This window comes from Mobula hypostoma, chromosome 2 (genome assembly GCF_963921235.1).
Source record: "Mobula hypostoma chromosome 2, sMobHyp1.1, whole genome shotgun sequence".
Lineage (NCBI taxonomy): Eukaryota > Metazoa > Chordata > Chondrichthyes > Myliobatiformes > Myliobatidae > Mobula > Mobula hypostoma.
Genome location: NC_086098.1, coordinates 208,441,108 through 208,461,002, shown reverse-complemented (window position 1 = coordinate 208,461,002; position 19,895 = coordinate 208,441,108). Strand labels below are relative to the sequence as shown.

At 39.6% G+C, this 19,895-nt stretch overlaps 1 protein-coding gene across 2 annotated transcripts; it reads left to right on the top strand.

Moving 5' to 3' along the window:
• Positions 1-47: 47 nt before the first annotated feature.
• spata2 (spermatogenesis associated 2) lies at positions 48-18,845 on the top strand. 2 transcript variants are annotated; one of them, XM_063041453.1, is made up of 3 exons: positions 48-138; positions 1,912-2,337; positions 13,130-18,845. In XM_063041453.1, the coding sequence occupies exons 2-3, from the start codon at positions 2,029-2,031 to the stop codon at positions 14,372-14,374; spliced, it is 1,554 nt and encodes a 517-aa protein (XP_062897523.1). In that variant the 5' UTR covers positions 48-138; positions 1,912-2,028; the 3' UTR covers positions 14,375-18,845. The 2 variants fall into 2 exon arrangements, with proteins under 2 accessions (XP_062897523.1, XP_062897522.1); XM_063041452.1 differs by having other exon boundaries at positions 68-246.
• Positions 18,846-19,895: the final 1,050 nt, after the last annotated feature.

The following is a 19,895-nucleotide window of genomic DNA, read 5'->3' as shown; positions in this document are numbered from 1 at the left end:
CGCGGTGCGCAGGCGCATTGTGCGTTTCCTTCCGAGCACGCGAAGCCGGAAATGATTTCCAGCCAATTAGAGAGCGTGCAGGTACTTGTCTGCTGTGTTGTTGCCAGCGGTTGGTAATCGAATGGCTGTGACTGATCGGTGAGCCTGCACCGTGTTACCTGCATCGGTATCACACACGCATTCTTACTGCGGCGGAAGAAAAGGGCCGATTGTTACGCGTAAGACAGGAATGAATCGAACTGAGGAGTAAGTGATGATGGCTGAGGCAAAGATGGCGCCGTCACGTTAGAGGACAGCTTTCAGTGATTCAAATGGCAGTGGGCCTGCGTTACATTGATGTGACTCTGCGTGAGGTTGTTGCCTTCCAGTAGCTGCTCTTATATTTCTGCTTGTGGGCAAGAGAATTTCTGCTCTCTAATTGGTCTCTTAAACTTAAAAAGCCGCCAACCAACTTAACTAAGCAGTGCAATTTAGAAGTCTGGATAAAAATGTTGTGGACTGTAGTGTGATGCCGAAAAATAATATAGTCGTTCAATATGAAATCATGTTAATCTTGGGGACTCTAAATAGATAGGGGCATTTAATCCATGTCGAAACAGCGAGCCCTACTGTTTGACGAACATGATATTAGAACAGCTCGGATTTAACCTGTTGAAAACGCTAAAAATCAGTCGTTCCAAGAATCCAGTTGTGGTGAACAGTATCAACAGGAAGGGTAGACTTATGCTACAGTACAGCAGCATTCAGAATCAATTTTAAACTTATTTTTGCTGTTGGGAATACTTAGATGATCTAGAATACATTTCCAAACACAACCTTCTCTCTCCCCCCCGGCCCACCACCTTCTTACTCTGACCTTTTTTCTCCAGTCCTGATGAAGGGTCTTGGTCTGAAACGTCGACTGTACTGTTTTCCATAGATGCTGTCTGGCCTGCTGAACTCCTCCAGCATTTTGTGTGTGTTGCTAGAATACATTTGTATGTTTAACCTAGTAGTGCTCTATCTAAAGTGACCCTTTTCAATTACGTCAAACCTCTTTCCTAGGGTCGTGGCTTAATAGATGCAACCCAAGGACCTGTAGATACCAAAAACCAACAGTAATTAGCTAGTTTAGTTTTTGACAACACCCCTTGAGTTTTGAAGGATGATAAACCTGCGTGATACTTCCTATTTAAAGAGATTATAATTGATATATTCATCTTCTGTACAACTCTTCAGTACTGTTTTATTTCAGTTGTGCATTTGGAAGATATATGAACTATTAAGGTCTTTAAGAATTCGTGTTTACTTTATGGGTGGTGAAATGTATGATGGTACATGACCCAAAGTCTAACTTTCAGGGTATTAAATTAAACCTTAAGAAATACATAGTTCATAACTGGTTATACAAACAGATTGGATACGTATTAGAATCTAAGAAATGTTAAGTTTCAATAGTGGTTATGACTCAGCTCAATTCTTATTTTACTGTCAAGTGTGGCACGGTTTATAATTTAAAATATTAATAGATGATTCTTAGAAGTGCTAATTTCCTTAATTTTGGATAATTACAACATTTGGACCCCAGGAACAAAAGCATATTGCATCTGAATTTGAAATTTGACAAAAAAAAAACTGCATTGCAGTTTAACTGCAGAATTCATTTTTTGTTGATATTTCCTGTCATGATCCTTGATTGGTCAGGCCATGAAGGGATATGTGGAGAAAGTGTGAGAGGGAAAATGGGTCAGCCATGATAAAATGGCAGAGCAGAATCCATGGGCTAAATGACCTAATTCTGTTCCTGTATCTTATGGTCTGCATTATAAAGTGCAATTAACTGTTTTATTTACCAGTTTCTGTTTAAATTTGTTGATCTGGAATGATAGTATGCAGTGTATTTTTTTAATTCATTATCCCTTCATGTTGCAGGTAGATCTATCAGTATACTTGGTATTTGAATTATAACATTGAATCCACTCCTTGCCTGAGAACAACTTGAGTCATGGATGAGTTGTAAGAAACTTCAGATCACACAAGCGGCTCCTAATGGATCCAAGTAAAATCAGAGACTCGCTGTTTCGGAAATACATACAGATTTGTGAATTGAAATTAAGTGAAAGTGATTTCGTAGAGGATGCAAGCCTTAAGAAGATGGCTACATCCTTACTTGATTTGTATCGCCAGGAGCCATCGGAAAGGTTTAAGTTATTCAGATTTTATGATATTGTGGAGAATTCCTTGAAGATGGTCAAAACATCAAGCTTAAATGCACTCCTTACTGCCTTTGGAGTTCTGGAAACCTTCTGCATTAACCTCTTTCTTTATCCTTGGAAAAAGGAATTTAAAACTATAAAGGTACAGTATTAAACTTCATGCCACTAAATAGTTTTGACAGGTTAATTATAGGATAAATTCTGTAATTGCAAATTACATTAAAAAAAATTCAAATGCCACGATGGCTATTTTGGGTTTTAAATTATAGTATATAAAAACTTGAATAAAAAGCTAATGTAAGTAATTCAGACTATTAAGCTATGAAATGGTACAAAAACATTTAGTTACCAAGGGCCTGTATTGTGCTGTAGGTTTTTTATGTTTCTATTCATCAGAGAAGGCAAACTCATCCATAATAATAATAATAATGGTCCACTTATAACTCCAACCTATAGCAGTGCGTTTGACTCAAATTGCCACCTTGATCTGGCTGCCTCAGGGGCAATTGAGAATACAGTGATGTCTAAATCTAAAGATTAGCTTGTTGTCACATGTACACAAAAAAAACTGCTGGGCAGTCTGTAAGTATCGCCACACTTCTGGTGTCAACATAGCATGCTCACAACTCACTGACCCTGACCGTCTTTGGAACATGTGAGGAAACAGCAGCACCCTGAGGAAACCCATGTGATCACAGGGAAAATGTACAAACTCTTTACAGGCTGTAGCAGGAATTAAATATTGGTGATCGCTGGCACTGTAAAGTGACACGCTAACCACCACGCTATCATGAATAAATTAAGAAAATATATTTCTAAAATGTGAAACAATTCTTTCGTTCCTGAAGTATCATGTCTTCACAGAAAAACCTATGGTCATTCCTGTTCACTACAAACTGTTGCCTGAGATCAGCCCTTTTAACCTCTTAGATAAAACGAATATCCATCACGGATTTTCCGTGCCTTTGTTTGAAACCCCTGGGTATTCTGATCTCTCTTAGGATTAGAATTATGCACTTCAATCATAAAAGACAACTTCATGTGCATAGAGCATTCTTCTTACTCCACTGAAGCCCTGTGACACTGTCGAACATACTGGTTGTCTCTGATGCTTCTTTCCATTGTCCGTTTTGGTGAAACTGCCTTCCTTTAATTTCATTTCATATGACCTATTCAATCATGTCTTCCATCCCAGTGATTTTTTTATTCTATATTTCCCAGTGATCTATCCCTCTTCTTTTGTTGCTATATCCCTTTGTTAACATAACTAGAAAAACATAGATCAAGGATTTGTATATGTACGAATGGCAGAGTTCAACATCCCATCACTGTTTCTATGCTGTGAGTTTTTTTGTTTAACAGCTGTATAATCGTCCAGTTAAACAGTATAAAAATTTTTTATAGAAACGCCAGAAAACCTTCAGCACAGTACAGGCCCTTTGGCCCACAGTGCTGTGCCGGACATGTGCTTGGTTGGTGCGGCTGTAACGAAACCCAATTTCCTTCGGGATCAATAAAATATATCTATCTATCTTTACTTTAGAAATTACCTACGGTTACCCATAGCCCTCTATTTTTTAAAGCTCCATGTATCTATCCAGGAGTCCCTTAAAAGACCCTATCGTACCTGCCTCCACCACCGTCGCTGGCAGCCTATTCCAAGCACTCGCCACTCTCTGTGTTTTTTAAAAAAAAACAACAACAGCAAGTTACCCCTATACCGACTTTGAAGCACTTTAAGACTGTGCCCTCTCAGGTTAGCCATTTCACCTCAACCCTGGGGAAAAAGCCTCTGACTCTCGACATGATCAGTGCCTCTCATCATCTTGTACACCTATACCAGGTCACCTCTCATCCTCCCCCGTTCTAAGGAGAAAAGGCTGAGTTCACTCAACCTATTTTCGTAAGGCATGCTCCCCAATCCAAGCAACATCCTTGTAAATCTCCTCTGCATCCTTTCTGTAGTTTCCACATCCTTCCTGTAGTGAGGTGACCAGAACTCCAAATGGGGTCTGACCAGGGTCCTATATAGCTGTAACATTACCTCTCGGCTCTTAAATGCAATCCCACGGTTGATGGTGGCCATGCACCGTATGCCTTCTTAACCATGTCGTCATCCTGCGCAGCAGCTTTGAGTGTACTATGGACTTGGGCCCCAAGATCCCTCTGATCCTCCACACTGCCAAGAGTCTTACCATTAATACTATATTCTGCCATCATATTTGACCTACCAAAGTGAACCACCTCACAGTTATTTGTGTTGAACTCCATCTACTACTTCTCAGCCCAGTTTTGCATCCTATCGATTTCCTGCTGTAACCTCTGACAGCCCTCTCAATAAGCCTTGCATGGGGTACCTTCTCAAATGCCTTGCTGAAAACCATATACAATGGCATGCTAAAGTTTGGGCACCCCAGTCAAAATTTCTGTTACTGTGAATAGCTAAGCGAGTAAAAGATGACCTGATTTCCAAAAGGCATAAAGTTAAAGATGACACATTTCTTTAATATTTTAAGCAAGATTACTTTTTTATTTCCATCTTTTACAGTTTCAAAATAACGAAAAAGGAAAAGGGCCCAAAACAAAAGTTGGGCACCCTGCATGGTCAGTATTTAGTAATACCCCCTCTGGCAAGTATCACAGCTTGTAAATGCTTTCTGTAGCCAGCTAAGAGTCTTTCACTTCTTGTTTGGGGGATTTTCACCCATTCTTCCTTGCAAAAGGCTTCTAGTTCTGTGAGACTCTTGGGCTACCTTGCATGCACTGCTCTTTTGAGGTCTATCCACAGATTTTCAATGATGTTTAGGTCGGGGGACTGTGAGGGCCATGGCAAAACCTTCAGCTTGCGCCTCTTGAGGTAGTCCATTGTGGATTTTGAGGTGTGTTTAGGATCATTATCCTGTTGTAGAAGCCATCCTCTTTTCATCTTCAGCTTTTATTACAGATGGTGTGATGTTTGCTTCCAGAATTTGCTGTTATTTAATTGAATTCATTCTTCCCTCTACCAGTGAAATGTTCCCTGTGCCACTGGCTGCAACAGAAGCCCAAAGCATGATCGATCCACCCCCGTGCTTAACAGATGGAGAGGTGTTCTTTTCATGAAATTCTGTGCCCTTTTTTTCTCCAAACATTGCGGCCAAAAAGTTCTATTTTAAGTTCGTCACTCCACAGGACTTGTTTCCAAAATGCATCAGGCTTGTTTAGATGTTCCTTTGCAAACTTCTGATGCTGAATTTTGTGGTGAGGACGAGAGAAAGGTTTTCTTCTGATGACTCTTCCATGAAGGTCATATTTGTGCAGGTGTCACTGCACAGTAGAAGAGTGCACCACCACTCCAGAGTCTGCTAAATCTTCCTGAAGGTCTTTTGCAGTCAAATGGGGGTGTTGATTTGCCTTTCTAGCAATCCTACGGGCAGTTCTCTTGGAAAGTTTTCTTGGTCTTGCAGACCTCAACTTGACCTCCACCATTCCTGTTAACTGCCATTTCTTAATTACATTATGAACTGAGAAAATGGCTACCTGAAAACGCTTTGCTATCTTCTTAGTCTTTTGCTTTGTGGGCATCATTTATTTTAATTTCAGAGTGCTAGGCAGCTTCTTAGAGGAGCCCATGGCTGCTGATTGTTGGGACAAGGTTTGAGGAGTCAGGGTATTTAGAAAGCTTTGAAATTTGCATCACCTGGGCTTTCCTAATGATGATTGTGAACAAGCCATAGCCCTAAGAAGCTAATTAAGGTCTGAGACCTTGGTAAAAGTTATCTGAGAGCTCAAATCTCTTGGGGTGCCCAAACTTTTGCATGGTGCGCCTTTCCTTTTTGTACAACAAAATTGTACAAAACAAAAATAATATACTAATCTTAAAATGTTGAAAAGAATATTTCATCTTTGACTTTTGGAGATCAGTTCATCTTCTACTCACTTAACTATTCACAGTAACAGAAATTTTGACTGGGATGCCCAAACTTTCCGATGCCACTGTACACTACATCTACTGCTCTACCTTCATCAATGTGTTTAGTCACATCCTCAAAAAATTCAGTCAGGCTCGTAAGGCCTGCCTTTGACAAAGCCATGCTGACTATTCCTGATCATATTATGCCTCTCCGAATGTTCATAGATCCTGCCTCTCATGATCTTCTCCATCAACTTACCAACCACTGAAGTAAGACTCACTGGTCTATAATTTCCTGGGCTATCTCTACTCCCTATCTTGAATACGGGAACAACGTCTTCAACCCGATAATCCTCCAGAACCTCTTCCGTCCCCATTGATCATAGAAAGATAATTGCCAGAGGCTCAGTAATCTCCCTCGCCTCCCGCAGTAGCTTGGAGTTTTTCTCATCCAGTCCCAGCGACTTATCCAACTTGATGCTTTCCAAAAGCTCCAGCATATCCTCTTTCTTAATGTCTGAATGCTGAAGCTTTTCAGTCCACTGTGTTATCCCTACAATAGCCAAGGTCCTTTTCTGTGGTGAACACTGAAGCAAAGTATTCATTAAGTGCCTCTGCTATCTCCATACACACTTATCTTATCCTCTTGCTCTTCACATTCTTGTAGAATGCTTTGGGGTTTTCCTTAATCCTGCTTGCCAAGGCCTTCTCATGTCCCCTTCTGGCTCTCTTAATTTCATTCTTAAGCTCCTTCCTGCTAGCCTTATAATTTTCTTGATCTCTATCATTACCTAGTTTTTTTTTGAACCTTTCGTAAGGTTTTCTTTTCTTCTTGACTGGATTTTCAACAGCCTTTGTACACCATGGTTCCTGTTTCCTACCATCCTTTCCCTGTCTCATTGGAACGTACCTATGCAGAATGTCACACAAATATCCCCTGAACGTTTGCCACATTTCTACCTTGCACTTCCCTGAGAATATCTGTTCCCAATTTATGCTTCCAAGTAACTGCCTGATAGCTTCATATTTCCCTCCACTCCAATTAAACACTTTCCTAACTTGTCTGTTCCTATCCCTTTCTAATGCAATCGTAAAGGAGATAGAATTGTGATTACTATCTCCAACATGCTCTCCCACTGAGACCTGACACCTGACCAGGTTAATTTCTCAATACCAGATCAAGTACAGCCTCTCCTCTTGTAGGCTTATCCACATATTGTGTCAGGAGATCTTCCTGAATACACCTAATAAACACCACCCCATCAAAACCCCTTGCTTTAGAGAGATGCCAGTCAATATTGGGGAAATTAAAATCTCCCACCATGGCAACCCTGTTATTGTTTAAACTCTCCCCAATAGCTTTAGCAAACCTCCCTGCTTGGATATTGGTCCCCCTTCCGATTCAAGTGCAACCTGACCTTTTTGTACAGGTCACACTTGCCCAAAAATAGGTCCCAATGATCCAGAACCCCTGTCCCCTGCTCCAATCCCTCAGCCACACATAGATCCTCCACCTCACTCTATTCCTATATTCACTGTCGTGTGGCACAGGCGGTAATCCCGATATTACTACCTTTGCAGTCCTGCTTCTCAGCTTCTTTCCTAACTCCCTATAGTCTGTTTTCAGGACCTCCTCCATTTTCCTACCTATGTCATTGGTACCAATATGTACCAGGACCTCTGGCTGTTCACCTTCCTACTTCAGGACATCGTGGATGCGATCAGAAGCATCCCAGACCCTGGCACCTGGGAGGCAAACTACCATCTGTGTTTCTTTCCTGCGTCCACAGAATCGCATGTCTGACCCCCTAACTATGGAGTCCCGTATCACTGCTGCCATCCTCTTCCTCTTCCTTTCCCTACCCTTCTGAGCCACAGGGCCGGACTCTATGCCAGAGGCACGACCGCTGTTGCTTCTCCCAGGTCAACCGTCCGTCCCCCGCCCCAAACAGTACTCAAACAGGAGTACTTATGGTTGAGGTGGATAGCCACAGAGTTACTCTCTAGTACCTGACTCTTCCCCTTCCCTCTTCTGATTGTTACCCACTTGTCTGTCTCCCAAGGCCCCGGTGTGACTACTTGCCTATAGCTCCCCTCTATCACTTCTTCACTTTCCCTGACCAGATGAAGGTCATCGAGCTGCATTGCCTGTTCCCTAACACTGTCCCTAAGGAGCTGCAGCTCGATGCACCTGGCACAGATGTGGCTATCTGGGAGGCTGGGAGTCTCCTGGACATCCCACATCCGACACCTGGTACAGAATACCGGCCTCACAGACATATTTGTTAAGAACAGGAAGTAACTTACCCCTCCTTGATCCATTATTGTCAGAGCTCCGTTGAGCCAAAGCCCTCCTACTCTGACTCCCCCTGTACTCTGTCATCCACTTCTCTGACACCCACTCCATAAAGCTGTCTTCTTTTTAAATTCTTCCCACCTGTCTAACTCGCTGACATCCATGTGCCTGCACGGTTTGTGACGATTCCTTCATGTTTTGACAGTCAAAGCAAGCATAGCAAGTACTGAGCTCATCTAGAAGCGAAGCCCTGTTTTTACCTATGTTACTTGATTTTACTTTGTAAGAGGTGATGCCATTCAAGCCTTGCCACAACTGTCGATCATCCTTCATTGATTCAGGTTTAGTCCAGAATTGCCACTTCAGCCATGCATTTATCCTCCACCTCACTCTATCCCTATACCCACTGTTGCGTGGCACAGGCAGTAATCCAGAGATTATTACCTTTGAGGTTGTGCTTCTCAACTTACTTCTTAACTCCCTGTAGTCTGTTTTCAGGACCTCCTTCCTTTTCCTACCTATGTCATTGGTACCAATATGTAAAGGTTTATCTGCACTACAACTACTATTGCCACTAATTTGCCCTTTAGTTTCACTGAGAATCATTGTTTGCAGTTGTATCATCCTACCTGACCATGATAGATTGGTTAATCTTCACTGAAAAATGTCAGAAGCTCATTCCTTTATCTCTTAAGTTTGGCTTAACCCTTTCTTCAGCTCTTTCTCATCCAAGTATTCTGTCTTTTTTTGGGTGAACTATTGCACTGTTCTCCAAAATGATCTTGTAGATCATTTCATTCCAGGACGAAGGAGATGTCCTCCTTTTTCCGTAACTTCTGCCACCTCCAACGGGATCCCACAACTAAGCACATCTTCTCTCCACCCCCCCCCCCATTTTCTGCTTTCTGCAGGGATCGCTCCCTGTGCGACTCCTTTGTCCATTCGTTCCCCCCCCCCCATCCCTTCCCACCGATCTCCCTCCCGGCACTTATCCTTGTAAGTGGAACAAGTGCTACACATGCCCTTACACTTCCTCACCACCATTCAGGGCCCCAGACAGTACTTCCAGGTGAGGCGACACTTCACCTGTGAGTCGGCTGGGGTGATATACTGCGTCCGGTGCTCCCAATGCGGCCTTCTATAGGCGAGACCCAATGCAGGCTGGGAGGTCGTTTCGCTGAACACCTACGCTGTGTCCGCCAGAGAAAGCAGGATCTCCCAGCGGCCACACATTTTAATTCCACAAACAACAGGAATTCTGCAGATGCTGGAAATTCAAGCAACATACATCAAAGTTGCTGGTGAACGCAGCAGGCCAGGCAGCATCTATAGGAAGAGGCGCAGTCGACGTTTCAGGCCGAGACCCTTCGTCAGGACCCATTATTAATTCCACATCCCATTCCCATTCTGATATGTCTCTCCATTGCCTCCTCTACTGTCAATATGAAGCCACACTCAGGTTGGAGGAACAACACCTTATATTCCGTCTGGGTTGCTTCCAACCTGATGGCATGAACATTGAATCCTCTAACTTCCATTAATGCCCCACCTCCCCTTTGTACCCCATCCCTTATTTATTTATTTACTTACTTACTTTTCTTTCTTTCCTTCCCCTTTTTTTTCACTCTTTTCTCCCTCTCTCCCTCTCATCCTCTGGGATTCCCCCTCCCCCCTTTCTTTCATCCTAGGCCTCCCGTCCCATGATCCTCTCTCTTCTCTAGCCTCTCATATCCCTTTTGCCAATCAACTTTTCAGCTCTTAGCTCCATCCCTCCCCCTCCTGTCTTCTCCTATCATTTTGTATCTTCCTCTCCTCCTCCCACTTTCAAATCTCTTACTACCTCTCCTTTCAGTTAGTCCTGATGAAGGGTCTTGGCCCGAAACGTTGACTGTACCTCTTCCTATAGATGCTGCCTGGCCTGCTGCGTGTTGCTTGAATTTCCAGCATCTGCAGATTTCCTCGTGTTTGAGTTTGTAGGTATCAGTTTATTTTGTATGAAGCTGTATTTGTAACACATCCTAATTACAAGTTCTACTCAAATTTAATATTCTCTTATTCACTATTATGCCTTTTAATGGCTTTCTCTCTCTATACTCACAGCATTACAAGATGCTCTGCTTGCACTGCACATATATAAAAATGCATTAATGGAATAATTGGAATTGGCTGTGTTACAGCACAATACCCTTTAGAGATGTGATATTGCTGAGCAGGACCTTCAAATTTTCTGGGCTATCTGATGGTCCTTTTCAAACACGAACACATCTTAAATTCACCTTTTTGAGCTGTTGCATGGCAGTTTAATAAATTCACCTGTTTCACTGTGTCAGACCTGATACTTTTGTGATCGGAAGGTACTTTGGAAATGAAGAGTTAGGCATAAAAATTGTTGCTTACGCTCATTAAATGTTACAAAAATAGAAAACAGAAGAAAGGAGCTGAGAGAACAAAGAAAAGACTAAGGAAATAGCAATTGTCATCTCATAGTCAGACTATAAAAGGAGCTGAGGGGCCTGTGAGTTATGGGGATAGTGGAATTAAGTTCTGAGTTTTAAAATGAGCTTAAATTATTTAATTCCCTCGGTAACTGTAGAAGAATGAAAACAGGCCCTTCAGCTGACCTCATTCGCACCAATCATTACATATCCATTTATACTAAACCCATTTTTCCCTCTTGCATCTTTGTCAGCTCCCCTGATTCTCTGTGATGCATCTATATTAGGGCCAATGTACAGTAACTACTCAACATACCAATCATTAAATCTTTGGCATGTGGGAGAAAAATGGAGCACTCAGGTGAAACCTAGGCAGACATAAAAATGTGCCTACTCAGCATGGAGTGTTATCATTTTAGAGCAAATGTTTTATCTGTATATTTATACTTTGGCAACAAGATGTCCTCAATGTAGGAAAGGCATTCCTGCTTTGTTTTTATGGAACATACAGTGCCTTGAAAAAGTATTCAGCTCCTAACCCTTTGTTCACATAAATGAGTATTAACACCAGGGATTTTGATTAATTTATCTGAGCACTTTTATTAGTGAGTCACATGTTCCTTTTTCATAATAGAGCCCAAAAATCAGGGATAAAGCATAAAAAACTAAAAATACAAGAACTGAAATGTCAGCAGTTCAAAAGTATTTATTATTCTTTGCTCAGTATTCAGTTGATCCACCTCTCATATCTTATTACAGCCAGTAGTGTTTTTGAATTGATCTCTATTAGCTTTGCACAATGTGATGGAACAAGATATGCCCATTCTTCACTTTGCCAGGTTAGTTGGGGAGCGGCAGTGGACAGCAACCTTGAGGTCTTGACAGAGAAGTTTGATCAGTTTAAGGTCAGGGTTCTGACTGGGCCACTCAAGGACATCAATTTTCTTAATTTGAAGACACTCCATAGTTGCTCTGGCAGTGTGCTTTGAGTTGTCCTGCTGAAAGATGAATTTCCTCCCCAGTTTAAGCTTTGTGTCAGAGGTTTGGAATCTCTGTATTTAGCAGCATTCATCTTCCCATCAGTCTTGACTAGATTCATAGCCCCTCCTGCTGAAAAGCATCCCTATAGCTTGGTGCTATTTCCACCATATTTTACCGCAGGGATGATGTTCCCTGGCTGATGCGCAGTATTAGATTTATGTTATGCATTCTGCTTAGTTTTGAGGCCAGAAAGTTCCACGTTTGTCTCTTCCAACCACAAGACCTTCTTCCACATCTTTACAGCATCTTTTAAATGATGCTTTGAAAAGTCTTTATAGGCATGGGTATGCTTTTTCTTAAAGCCAGGCTTTCTCCTTGCCATTCTTCCATAAATACTCTTTTTCTGCTAGAGATTCTGGAGCTTTGAGCTTCATCTCCAGTTGCATCTTGCAGCTCGCTCAGTGACTTGGCGTCACAGTTGTCTCTCACAAGTGCCATTCTTCTCCAGCAACTATGTTTGGAGGGGTAGCCTGATTTAGGCAGACTGACTGGCTTCATATTTTTCCACTTTTTCATGATGGATTACACTGAGCTCTGAGGTATGTACAGTGCCTTTGAGATGGTCTTGTACCTTTCCCCAGATTTGTGTTTCACTATTATCATTTCCCTGACTTGTCTTGAATGCTCTTTTGACTTCATTTTGGTTTGTTCTGTTGAAAATCTATCATACTGTTTGTCCTCACAGAGAGTCGTTATTTGTTCTTATGAAATCATTGAAAACAGATGATCCTCCCAATTTTTTTACATCAGCAAGTTTCTCTCTCCTCTCCCCCCTCGCCCCTCTCTCCTTCTCCACCTGGCCTGGGTGAGTTGGTCAGGTAATAAATTGCTATTGAGGAAGTTAGTGTGGTAATTACAAAGGGGATGAAAATACTTTTTCAGCCTCACAATTTGGGTTTCTAATTTTTAGTGAATTGTTGAAAGGCTTTAGAATTTTTCATTTGATTTGACATCATGCACAATGTTTTGTAGATTAGCTCAAAAATCCTACTTCAATATATTTTAAAGTTAGAAAATGAGGTAGTAATATGTGAAGCTAGTTGTGGGGGCTGAATACTTTTTCAAAGCACTGTAAGTTGTTAATAACTTACCAATTTTCCACATTCATAGTTGAGTTCAAGTTTGAAACGTTCCTAGTTAATGCCTGTTTTATCAATTTGCCTTCCCAACTTAGTATAGCTACAGGAAAATGACTATGTAGATTGTAGGGAAAGTTAACAATTGTAATGTGATTAAGAATATGATTCATCAACTTTTCTTTCTGTTGTAGACTTTTACAGGGCATTTTGTCTACTATATCAAATCCGCAATGTGTGAAGATGATGTATTTAATATCCTGTATTTTATAGGATATGACTATGAAAAGGAAATGTATGAACTGAAAAGCAAAGTAAACACTAATCATGTGAAATTCATTTCTTTTGAACTTTTCTTGGCTGGAATTGAGTGTGAGAATTTACTTGAAATTTATTCACAAATTAAAATGAGGGGTTATTCAGAGCTTAATGTAGTGCAAGAACGTAAGAACAGCACAGATGATGTGAGAGGTTGCATTGACGCCATGAAAAGACAACGAAGATCAATGGAAGGCTTGCATACATCAATGGTTCAAATGGACTTCCGCCGATCAGACAATGAACGGTTAACAAACAATTTTGGGAAACACTTGATGTACAAAGCTTCACCTGTCGATAATGATGAAACTTTGGAAAAGCAGTTAAATAAAATTCATTTGACACCTGGACATCGTAAAAAGGAAACAGTTTATGATTCTTCTGATGACATAACTGATGAAATTTTTCGTCCTACTCCGTCACTTCTTGCTATGTCAAGTTCCCCTCGTGGCGGCTCAGAGGAATACTTGCAATCTCCCAATGGTAGCTGGAGAGCAGAATCCAATTTTAACACTCCTTACCATACACTTGATGATTTGGATCTTTACACAGCTGAAGATCCCAGAAGCACTTTACCACAAAGATGGACAGAAACAGCAAACAGTCACAGTACAAGGTTGATAAAAAGTAATGAAGCAAGAGCTATGTACCATGAAACTCCACGTACTACCAAAGAAAGTTTAGCAAGCACAGTTGCATTGAAGTGCCAAATGTGTGGAATATCTAGTGGAACCTCAAGTTGCCAAAAATGTGACAATGTTCTTTGTAGCCAGTGCCCTTGTAGACATGAATATCCAAAAGCATTGAGTATCTTAGCACGTTCTTCATCTTTTCAAACTGACCTGTCTGCAACTTCTGCACTGAAAGAGAAATGTGCACATGGTACCACATCACCATATCAAGAGCACTTACCCAGTTCCAAGAGTACCAATATATTGCGCTGTGGATTTTGTGACAAACCTGGTGCAAAGTTCACTTGTATGAACTGTTCTAAGGTCTCCTGTAATGATTGTAAAAGTGGTTATCATTTGGATTTATGCAGCAAAAATAAGTCGCACAACTTCTTTCCCAACAGCCAGCTCAGTTTCAAATCTAGTAAAAATTATTCTGTATACAGATAAATTGTATAATATGAAATAATGATGCATGATCAGCCCTGGAAAAATCTATGCAAGGAATATATTGAAAGCTGGCAGATTGTAGAATGAAAATTTTGTTGACATATAATTGCTCACTGTGATCTCTTGTCCTACAATATGCACCTTAAGGTATTTAAACTGCTGCTATATTTTTCAAGGGCTGATATGTGTACATAAAAGCTGCTTTAATTCATACCAGCGATGCAGAAGAGGGTACTCTAGAATCTTGAGCAAAACCATTTGTAACTACAAGTGAAAGGGTGAACAGTTGATGTTGGATTTAACATAAAGCTGTCAAATGTTTATATAAACAAGCCTTGGTATTGATGTGCAATTTTCCTTTTGTCTTTTTCTAATGTGATGGTGTTTCATAATTATTTTTTACTTGCAATAGGTGAACAAGTGTGTTTTCTGAAAGACGTCCCTATCTTGCTTTGGGCTAATTTTTTTGTTGAAAACTTAAATAATTTTTTGACTGCTTATATGAATAAAACATTTGGCACTGCTAAATTTTGAGGGTTTGTCTTAGCCCAAGGTTGAATTGTGTATGAACTTGGATAAACACATACTCTGAATTATTCTTTTATGTGTTTACATTACTGAGAGCACTTTTTAAAGACATTGTGAAGTTCATAGACCTTTTTTCCATAGCTGGAATGCCATGTACACCAGATCTCTGACACTGAACTAAATTTAATGTGTTCCATTCGCAATGCATATTTTTTGCCATTTTGATTTTAACAAGTTAAACTTCTGTTAAGTATAACCTTGTGTCAAGTTCAATTGATCTTTCAGCATTGGCTTTAATACATCACTTAACACTAAGGTAACTGTAAGATGTTATTTTTATACTTGTTCTGCTTGCAAAGTCACTGACTCTTAGGGGTGTGTTTATATTGCGTCTTGTCATTACTGGGAGCTTATCAGATTTCTTTTGTCTTAATGGAAAGTGTGCATAAGGAATAAAAGATCTGACTCAACTCAGATCAAAAATCAATAAAGGCTTCTGCTGTTTGTAGTGCGTGGCATAGAATTATGAGGTAGTGACTATACTCCTGAATTTATAATGAAGCTTTCACAATGTTCCTATTGCTTCACAGCTAAAGACATACTTTCTAATATGTAATAATGGTAAATGTGGCAGTCAGAAACAATTTGCTACAGACAGACATGTGACAATAACCATCCAACCTGCTAGGATGTTTGAGGAAGGAATGTAGGCCAACTCAGAGGGATAGCTTGTGAATATGTTACAACTGTACTAAACATTTTGGAAATGGAATTTCCTGTTTACTGTAAGTGAATGCAGAATGTTTCCATACACAATTTGTACCTTTCTGTGGAATTTTATTTATGTATCTAGAATCTATATACTGACACAATTTATGCAGTCCACAATAATATTTTTGACAATCTGTAATGCAGTTGATATGAATGGAAGTATTTAACTTTGGCCTTCTTGAATGAATTAAAGTTCTGTTGCTTCATAGCTACCCAGCAAGAATATATCCAAGTTTTGTTATATTTAGTGGACTTGGGCTCAAACTGATTGTAAGAGAAATTAAAATTTCCCTTGTCTTCATAAATAACATCACCTTTGAATTGTACAAGTCTGAAAGTCAGGCCTTTGTGTTCAGGATTTTTCCCCATCAGTTACCTTAACATCTCTATTTGATCATCACTTAATATTCTGTATTTGGTATAATAAACTATGACTCATTTTCTTGAACCAGAGAAGATTGAGATGTGATGTAATTAAAATAGTTAAAAAATTATCAGAGATCTAAATTGAGTTAAGGATAGTTGTTTCCATTGCTAGAAAGATCAAGAACTAGAGAATAAGGTGACCGTCATGATAAACTTTCTGAAAGTGGAATAACTGTCTGAAAGTGGTGAAGCAGGTTTGATTGAAACTCTGAAAAGGGCATTATTGGGTAGATATTTGTAGGAGAAAAGAAGATTGTGGGGAGTAACTAATTGCATTAAAATTGCAGAGAACTGTTGTGGGCTCAATAGGTCAAAAATGACCTTGCTTAAATAATTACTATGATTCTATATAGGATACTTGAGCTAGAGTGATCTATTTTCATAAATGAATCCTTTTAGGCCATAATTGAGTATTAAATATGCTACCCACCTTACTATAATATTTGTATATTCTTTGGATTCTTGTGCCCTAACAATGTAGTAATCTAAACACAGTCTAACCAGAGTTCTGTACAATTATAGTATACTGCCATCCTGCCTACTGAAACTCCTTTTTAGCTCAATGCAATTTATTTCAATGTACAATTAATACTTTTCTGCAGAACCCTTAATAGCCTGCATTCATTGGATTTGTGTAGTTTATGTATGTGACGTGTTTAGTGTTTTGTTATAGGCAATGTGGAAAGCAGTTTAAAGGAACAGGAAGTCCATTCTGTTTCTCTGGACTGTAATAAATTAGTCATAAAAACTACTTTTGACATTCATGCCTTCTGTGATTCCTCTGCATGGACTCATATTTCTGTTTCTACATAGTTCTTTGATTTTTGATAATAAGGGAAGTCTCAGATCTGTCTTTCTTTTCAAGGAAAACTATTTCACATTTCATCACTCACATTTTTCTAGTAATGACCCTCACTTTGTAAAAGGCACTGAACAGTTTTGTGGACTGCAAAAAGCATGTGACAGATTGCAGGGTATAAAACAGGATGGTGGAAGAGGCACAGCAGATGAATTTCAATGTAGAAAAATAAAGTGGAATTTGGAAGCAAAAATGAGGAAGGGCACTACAGAATCAATAATCTGAAAGGGCAAGAACTAAAGGATCTGTGAGAAATACGTTTGCCACAGCAGATTGAGAAAATGATTAGTAAGGTAGTCACATTCTCAGCCTTCTAAGTAGAGGCATTGAGTACAAAAGCAATGAATTCATGCTAAACCTTTATAAGACACTTATCTGGCCTTAACTAGAGTATTATGTTCAATTGTGGTCATCCCATTGTAGGAATAATCAGACATTAGAGAAGGATTCACAGAAGATGTATAGAAGTTAAAGGACAATTCAGAGGCTGTGATTTTGGAGATGAAAAAGCTGAGAGGCAATTTGATATAAATAAGAGTGGATGTTCAATTCTGAAGATAGAGTTGTTTAAATAAATATAGAAATAACAGGTTAAATAAAAGTGTTTCATTTGCTATTTTCTAATCCAAAGAGGGACCCGAAATGAGCATTATAGAAGACCATGTCTGAAGGACAAAATGTTTATGATGAGAAACAAAAATACAAGGAAAAGGTTTAGGAAGGGAATTCCTGAAGTTAGACCCTTGCATTGCTTAAGATAGGATTGTCAGTGACGGGCAAACAAGTGATGTTGTCACTGAGACCAGACCTGAAGGAGTGAAAAGTTTGTCCAGCGTTTTAGGCTGGAAAGTTTTAAGATCACCCCATCTAGAAATCTCCAGTTTGCTGCTTCATTCAGTAATCCAGTTGTAAATCCTGTATCTCATCCGACTTCCTGCCCAAAACCCTAAATTCCCCTAGGGCCCTATAATCAATTGCTTTCATTCTTGCATCCTACCAAGCATGTCCAGTTTCCAGATGTGTTTTGCAAAGATTTATAACCCTTTATATAAACAAATTATGGTTGACTCCTAAGAGATGTCCCTGGTTCTTAATGCTGGTGTATAAGCAACTGGCTTCTTTCAGAATCCTGCATGGTTAAATGAAATTAGTTCTCGGTGTCCTAAATTCCTGTAGCATAAATAAATGCCATCTTGTTTGATCTGCTTTTCACTTTTCAGTTCTTTGATCCAGAAATCAGTCATGTGATGTTCTGCACCAAATGTATTGGTTCATGAGTGCAGGAGACCAAACTGCACATTGCAGAGTTGATTATTAACTTCAGGAAGTGGCAGGAGGGTGAATGTATACTGGTCAACATTGGGGAATCAGTAGTGGAGGCAATCAATTGCTGTAAACTCCTGGGTATTAACATATTGGATCAGCTGTCTTGGCTCCAGCGCCTTAATGCAATTATTTAAAAGATGTGCTAGCATTTTTACTTTCTTAGGAGGCCTGTGATGTTTGGTATGGCAATTCAAATGCATGGGAATATAAAAAGCTGCAGGCATTAGTGGACGCAGCCTATTACAATACAGACAACTCTATTCATTACTACAGTTTAGCAACACTGACGACTTTGATCATCTGGCACTAAAATTGACTTTTTGTTCTAAATGTGTTTTTTTTTCTTGTAAATATTATGTATAATTTTTGTTTTATATATGTATTTCTGTGAATGCTGCTTATATGATGCTACGTGTCTGTGTGGCTGCTGGAAATAAGTTTTTCATTGCACCTGTACCTAAAGGTAATTGTACATATGGCAATAAACTTGACTTTGACTTTCACCTGGGGCTCAAGGTATGATTGGACCATCATTCTATGGCGGAACAACAAAACTTCCTTATATTTGTAGTCCAAGCTTATTGGTGTAAAGACTAATGTATCACTTGCATTTTTGCCTGTTTTCTGCAATATTTGCATATTTAGCATTTCATGAACTAACCATACCAAATTTACTAGGTTCTCATGGCTTTATTTAAAAACAGAATATTGTTCTACCTGCCAAAGTGAATACGCCTATTCTCCAATATTGTTTCTACATTATTCCAATCTGTCTTTTCACAAGTTTTGTTTGCTTCCCACTGTTCACTTCCTTACCTAGCATTGTGTTATCTGCAAACTTGAAATGGTTGCACTTCCTTTCTAAGTTATTCATGTAATTTGGAATATTTGACTGCTGAACAGTGATGCTTGCAGGATCCCACTAGTAACAGTTTGTTGAACTAGGAAAGGTTTATTTCATCCAATTTCTTCTGTCCGCAATTATTCATCCATGTTAATATTACTCTCATCCTGTGAGCACAGTACTCATATAAAATCTTTTATTAAAGGTATGTGGACATCAGCGACTATGTTAGCTTTTCTTGTCCATCCCTAATTGCCAGTAGGCAGTTAAACACTAATCATGCAAGTGAGCATGGAATTTTATGCAGGCCAGAACAAATGAGAACAGTAGTTTTTCTTTCCCCAAACTTCACTGAGGTTGATATGTTTTACTTAAATTCCAGATTTAATTAATTAGCTAGAGTTAAATTTCTTAATTGCTATGTTGGGATTTAAACTCAAGTTAATTATCTAAACTATAGGATACAGTCTGCTATCAGGTACAATGCTACCATCCCGACTTAATGTGCCTTTTATGTGTTACCTTCTCAAATACCATTTGAAGATCCTCATAAGTTTCTCTTGTGTATCCTGCTGATTATATCCTTAAAATAGATTGATTTTATGAATGGAAACCCATGTTTAACAAATCCAACAATGCTACTGTATCCTGTTTCTGTGGTCTTGGGATGTGGGCTACCAAGTCTTAGGGATCTACTGGCCTTTGGTTTCCTTCGAAACACGAGATTCTGCAGATGCTGCAAATTCAGAGCAACACACAATTGCTGG